Source organism: Etheostoma spectabile, chromosome 20, assembly GCF_008692095.1.
Source record: "Etheostoma spectabile isolate EspeVRDwgs_2016 chromosome 20, UIUC_Espe_1.0, whole genome shotgun sequence".
In the NCBI taxonomy this organism is placed as follows: Eukaryota; Metazoa; Chordata; class Actinopteri; order Perciformes; family Percidae; genus Etheostoma; species Etheostoma spectabile.
In genome coordinates, this window is record NC_045752.1 from 22,083,740 (window position 1) to 22,090,097 (window position 6,358).

The window sequence follows — 6,358 nt, forward strand, 5'->3', positions numbered from 1 at the left end:
GCTACTAGAACTAGATGTTTCAATCCCTTCAGTAGGAAGCTCTTGACAGTAGCAGTCGGTGTGGAGTGGTGAAAAGGAGGGTAAGGGATATCATCAGGGTCATCAGGTGGGCACCAAAGTCGACAGAAACAAAATTAAAACTATGAAACGCCGTTTTGGGAATATTATTTGAATATAAAAAACAAAAATGAAATTTGAATGGTATTATAGAGGAAGACTGACCGCTCTAATCTCTGGAGGGATCCTTTCCATAATGTTGTCAGACACCTAGAATATTAATCTGAGCCTGTCAGTGGCTAAACGAGCACTTTTATAAATGTTAATACAAGTTGGACAATTGTCCTATTAACTTACATTGTAGCTTGTTTCACCGCTGCTGACTGCAGCGATCACGCTTAATACTGGACCAAAGTCAATTGTTGTTCCCATCAGTCACTTAGACACAAAAACATAGGAACAATGTGTTAAAACATAATGTATAAATTAATAACCGTTTATTTTCATCTATTCGGCCCAGTTTAATAAACTCAAGTGTATACAATGTATGCAGTAGGGGTCCCTACCCTTTCAGCTAAGGTGCCCCTGGCCTATAAAACGTTGAAGACCTAGAACTAATCCCAATAGTTTTTAAGGCCTACATTTTAGATTTTTAAATGTTGGGTCTGCTCATATTGCTCGGTGTTATGAGGGAGTTTTGGGGCAAACCCTCTTTATTTTGTGCGTCCAGTCTAGCTCTGGGTGTTGCTCAGCGGGAATGGTTGGACCTGAGGATCCACAGCAGTGTTCCACGCTGGAGGCTGCCGGGACTGCCGTGTCTCTCCAAGTCTGAACCCTGAACACAGAGAGCCTGCAGAGATCTGACACACACACACACACACACTATCTAGTAAAAACATCAAGAACATTTTATTTTTGTCGTTTGGAAAGTGTCTCTTTTTGTGATTAAGAATATCATACCTCTGGAGGTTACTTTTGAATGATGTAAAATTTATTTAAAAATGTTTTCTATTAAAATAATATTTGTTTTACCTCTTGTTGGCAAACATTTTTATATTTCTAAAAAAAAAAGACATAATTTCATCATCACTTCCAGGTAAAATGTTTATTCTGCACACACGTAATTTGTTATATAATTAGGTTTTTTATCCAGAAATAAAAACAGCAGCTCCCATGTTTACTTGTGTGTGTTTACAAGCCAGTCCAGTCTGGTGGAGTAGCTGTGGTCGCGTGAACCGAATATTATCTATCACTGACCGAAATTGTACTTTCCAGTACCACAAGTGTTACTTAAAACCACTTCTGGAACCAGAGCCTTTAACAAAGAGGGTGGTCGCCGTGGAGCTCTTCAGTGGAAGCGTGGTTGTTGCAGCATTCGCTCCGCCAACAGTCCGCATTAGTTAGAGAGATACTTCACCGATTAACATTGAGCTTTGTATCCGTAGAAACCCGGTAGTACTTTCGAAATGGCCGTGCTTCCCTCCCTCATGTCCGCCTGAGACTAGAGTTTTCTGTATCGTTTATCTGGGGAAAAAAGCCTCTGATGACGCAAAAATTGTCATTTAACGTCATAGTAATCAGTTATATTATAATATTACTGACATACAGCTGTGTATGGGCTCAGTGAGAGAACCAGGTAGCAGACTATATCCGGACATGCAACTGAAGGAAGAATCACCGGGTCGTCATGGATGTAAGAAGAGGGAGCCAACTCATATGGATCTGCACCGCCAATAAACTGTAATTTCTTGAAATATCGCATATTTTCTTGTGGTCCAAGTCCTTCCCTATATGGGTGGCTGTGGCTCAGTGGTAGAGCGGTTGTCTGCCAATCTGAAGGTTGGTGGTTCGATCCCTGGCCCTGCTGTCCCATGTCGAAGTGTCCTTGGGCAAGACACTGAACCCCAAGTTGTCATCCTGTATGATGTAAAAGCGCTTTGAGTAGTCGTTAAGACTAGAAAAGCGCTATATAAATACAGCACATTTACATATGCCTTTGCATCTTGGACGCTTTTCTGTTGTTTAGACATGGTTCCATTTACTTAGAGTACCCAAAGTGCAGCTCGGACACACTGCTGTGGTACCTGTCTGGTTCTGACTCTGACCACGGGGACAGACGGGACTGCTCGCTTCAACGCAGAACAGAACAGCAGAAAATAATATCCACCTCGCAAATGTATCTGCAGTCACCTCAACCATTGAATACAGCAGCAGGAAGCACTCGTGTCTTTTTTCGTGTGAAGAAATGTTGGTGAATTAAAAAAACAAAAACAAAAACGTTTGTGACTGTTACCTGCTGACTGTTCTACATTCCACGCAAATCCACGGCTGTGTTTCTACTCGGCGTTTCCACTCTAATGCTACCATTGCGTTAGCTGAACTTTACGGAGCCTATAAAGTGTGTGCACTAAATGCAGTTTCATATGTTTTAACACCACTTGAGCCACGGTGAAATGTTGTGTTGTGTTGTGCAAGGAGTCAACATGCTGCAGATGGGTTACAGAAGATTGACTGAGGCGCGAACCCCGCAGTCTTCACTTTATACATTGAAATTCCCCCCTCCCTTCTCCATGGTTACCATGCCCCAAACAGCTGCGCTATCTCAAAGCTCATTAAAACTCTACCTGGCTTATGAAGAACATAAAACAGTCAAGGATCAGGAGGGAGGATTTGCAGCCCAGTTCTTCAAAGATAAATGTGAATAATGTGACCTTGGGTGTCTGAAGATAGCTGGGGAGGTTTGAGGCTCTGGTTATAAGCCAGTAACAAAGTTCAAAGATATTCAGCTTTACATAGTTACATTTTCTAACACGTTTTGTGTATATTATTGAAATAAAACACACTGGAGTTGACTTGTCACTTGACTGCCTCTCTGTCTGTAACCAGTACGCGTGGCTTGGGAGTGGATTCGTAGGGAAGCGAAGCAAGTGCATTCTGGGAGTTGTTGTCTTTCATTCACATGAGCCAAAAATAAATTTTCTGGCTTTTCTTGGTCTAGAAGACACCAAAGAATTTCAATTTTCTACAACTTAAATGATCCAATTCAAATATATATTCATCTTTCCTGCGGGTAAGTTTCCCTTTTAGGTTTACACACACACACGGAATGCAACAGAATGGATGGGAAGTGATGATAATGGTTAACTGTTTTTATGCCGCTGTACCCTGCCTTTAATAAATGAAACTGTTGGTACAGGGTTGGTAACGTTGAGTTCTGTTAGCTAGTTGGCTAGTAGAATGGCCGGAAACAAAAAAATCCTTTCTACATTTATGCATCACATGATATTTCTATTTCCTTTGTAGAAAAAAGTTTTGTGTTAAAATGCATTAGTTTGGTAATGGCGTTTTATGTTTGCAAGCCACACTGAATCGTAGGGGATTTTGTAAAACCTGTTTTTGGCAAGTTTTGGCAGGAAATTAGCTCCCAATATTATACCATACAGGATTGCAAGTGGAATGAAGTCGTAGCCAGATCTAATTAAGCATCTGTTGTAATCATCCAGCATGAAGAGTGAGAGTCCAAGCACAGAAAAGAAGGACAAGTGTTGGGTTTCAAAACATTCATTTGTGCTTTGCCAATAAAAAAAGTATAGCTTACACCATTCCAACCTGTTACAAGTATACATCAAAAGAAGGCAACATCCGTATTATTTCCTGTATGATCACTTTAAAAGTGCACTTCTGTGATATTAAAAATGATTGATTCTAATTTGGAAATGCAGGGGTTAAGTTTGTACACATTACCATTCTCTGGAGAAAATTAGATAATGGAACAAAAATGGCAATAGAAGAGGTTTAACAGCTTCAGTTACACAACACAGAAATCAGTAATGCTTTATCTTACAGTGGTCTGTATCATTTTTCTTTACCATTTCCTAGGAAGTTTCTCGGAAAGAACTGTGTAGTTAGGAAATACTTAAATTGTTCACTGTCAGAGCCAATTAGTGCCCTTAATATAAATAGGAACCAGTCTTTGGTTCCTTGGGTGCAACCCAGAAGCACATACATGTTTTTGACCACACGCACACGTGCACACCAACACCACAACACTACACAGGCGGCTGTGGCTCAGTGGCAGAGCGGTTGCCTGCCAATCAGAAGGTTGGTGGTTCGATCCCTTGCCCTGCAGTCCCATGTCGAAGTGTCCTTGGCAGAGACAAGACACTGCTGCGCATCGGAGTGTGAATGAGTGTATCTCTGATGACTAGGTGGCACCTTGTACGGCCACAGTGTATGAGTGTGTGTGTGAATGGTGAATCCTGTATGATGTAAAAAGCGCTTTGAGTGGTTGTTAAGACTAGAAAAGTGCTATATAAATACAGCACATTTACATACAACTAGGGATATGTCTGTAAACCCAACTAACATCTGATGGAAATAAATGATACCAAAAGCTTTAATTTTAATTAATAATTAGTTTCAATTAATTGGAAAGGTCAGCTGGACATAGAAATTTGTCTTAAGGCAAGCATACAGTGTAACATACTGTATATAGAGAAAAATGTTTCCAATAATCAATTAACCGTATAATAGTGAATAAGTTGAGTTTAAATGTTTTTTTTCAGGAACATTACTATTTTCCCTGTAGTCAGTTTCAAATTAGCTAGTCCTTTCCAGGAAACTTTGTAGAAACTTATCAGAAAATGATTGGGATAGTGCCCTTTAACCCAGAAATCAGTACCAGCCTTATTGGTCAAATAAAGAATTTGACCCAGGTATATATCCGTGATATACCATGTGATAAACGGTAAAGCACCAGAAACCCTGAATACTTCATCAACACTTCCATCACTGAATACAAGTCCTGCTGACATGTTGTATCTCAAACTTTTCCTCTTTCACCATGATTGACAACAAATGAGAATGCTCAGACAGTCTGCTTATTGCCATAGTGCAAACAGTACTCCTAACACACTCATACAGCAGAGGGTTGTGGACAGAGTTGGACCATCAGAACTATTCAGTAAGTACTCTACCCGAGACCAAGACCCATTATTGGGCAAAGGTTTCACTCCCAACGTCCAGCACATGAGGTTATAGATGTCCACCGATCGAATTGGCGCAGCCCGGACATTCCTCTTGAAGTCTGGATGAAAGTAAGTAAACGGAATTAGATCTACATCTCAAATGAATATACTGACCACACCACAAACTAGAGCCCATTCTGAGAGAGTACATGTCATTTCTCCTGCACAGTTCACACTCTCTGTCTGCCACAAAACAAACAACCAAGACCCAGGCCCACTTGGGTTCTGGGCATGGAGGGCATAGGCTGTAAAAAATAATGGACGGAGCTTCCGGGTCTGAAAAGCAAAGCCAAGTGCCTTAGAGCTGCATTCTATCCAATTTCCAGCTGGGTGCAACTCCAATGGTAGCAAAAAGAATAAACATTTTCATAATGAGTTTATGGTCTCAATTGCTAGCTTTAAGTCTTTTTTTCTTCTTCAGTATGATGCTCAAATTTTTAAATGATGGTTCTGTTTTGTTTAAAACAGACGATAAAGCAGAGGATGCTTTAGGACCTGTAAATCAGAAAAGAGGCTTATCAATGCTAACCATAATAACAATGTGTAAATTAAAATAGCCCTGAACACGTTTTTGTGTGTTGTCTGTGTTTTCATCTTAAACTTTGTGTGTTTTCACTTCATCAAAGTTAATTGGAACACTTTGGTTTGCCTAAAAATGTGTCGTTCAGTGTTCTGTAACACCCTGCCAACCATGCTAGCTAGCGCTAGTGTTAGCTGGTAACTTAAGGTATGTCTGCTGTTCTGTTCTGCCGTACATGCAGATGAACTGCAGCATTACTCAGTGGTCCGCTCTTACCCGCCAGTAAAACTCCAGTGGGTGACTTGCTTTAGTGTTTAGCTTAGCTTAGCGTCATTACAACCCTAATCAACACTGGCTTGGCTGCAGCTCCGCCCTCTCATCAAGAAAATTCTCCTGACACAAGATGACAAAGGTCAAATTGCCAAATGGCGACGTCACTGCTTCTACGTCCATTATTTTTACTGCCTATGGTTCTGGGTCACATCTAGACTACAGGAGCCCACTGTAGCATCTTTACACTGGCATGGTACAGCCTGCTTCAGACACTCAGTGGACAACAGGAGAAGGTAGAGGTTGCTTTAGATACAGTAGCAGTGTGAAGCAGGGTGTTGTTTGAAAGATCACAGGTATAAAATAAGGCCCACATTGTACTATTAACATATGACTTTACCAGGTCCTGTCGCCAAGAAAAAGCCTCTCATGTCGAGGAACTCGTTGTCGTAACCATGCCAACCATTTTGCCAGGCTGAGGGTTCCCCAGAGTCGTTTTTCCAGTATGGGAGATTTGCCTTGTTCTGGACACACACACACACAC

General features: G+C 41.0%; 2 protein-coding genes across 5 annotated transcripts in view; one reads left to right on the top strand and one right to left on the bottom strand.

Annotated features, from left to right (window-relative positions):
* ccdc142 (coiled-coil domain containing 142) overlaps window positions 1-6,358 on the top strand; it is a 38,347-nt gene that overhangs the window by 26,763 nt on the left and 5,226 nt on the right. Inside the window, exon 11 of one of the 4 annotated variants that reach the window (XM_032499908.1) lies at window positions 728-840. In XM_032499908.1, the coding sequence (XP_032355799.1) occupies window positions 728-836 (109 nt within the window). In that variant the 3' untranslated portion in view covers window positions 837-840. Of the gene's footprint in view, window positions 1-727; window positions 881-6,358 lie in introns of those variants that run through there. The other 3 variants (XM_032499909.1, XM_032499910.1, XM_032499907.1) reach the window with 3 other exon arrangements.
* enpp6 (ectonucleotide pyrophosphatase/phosphodiesterase 6) overlaps window positions 3,806-6,358 on the bottom strand; it is a 35,457-nt gene continuing 32,904 nt past the window's right edge. The window contains exons 7-8 of the mRNA XM_032499932.1: window positions 6,215-6,338; window positions 3,806-5,083 (exon numbers count right to left, since the gene is read on the bottom strand). Of these exons, the coding sequence (XP_032355823.1) occupies window positions 4,878-5,083; window positions 6,215-6,338 (330 nt within the window). The 3' untranslated portion in view covers window positions 3,806-4,877. The remainder of the gene's footprint in view (window positions 5,084-6,214; window positions 6,339-6,358) is intronic.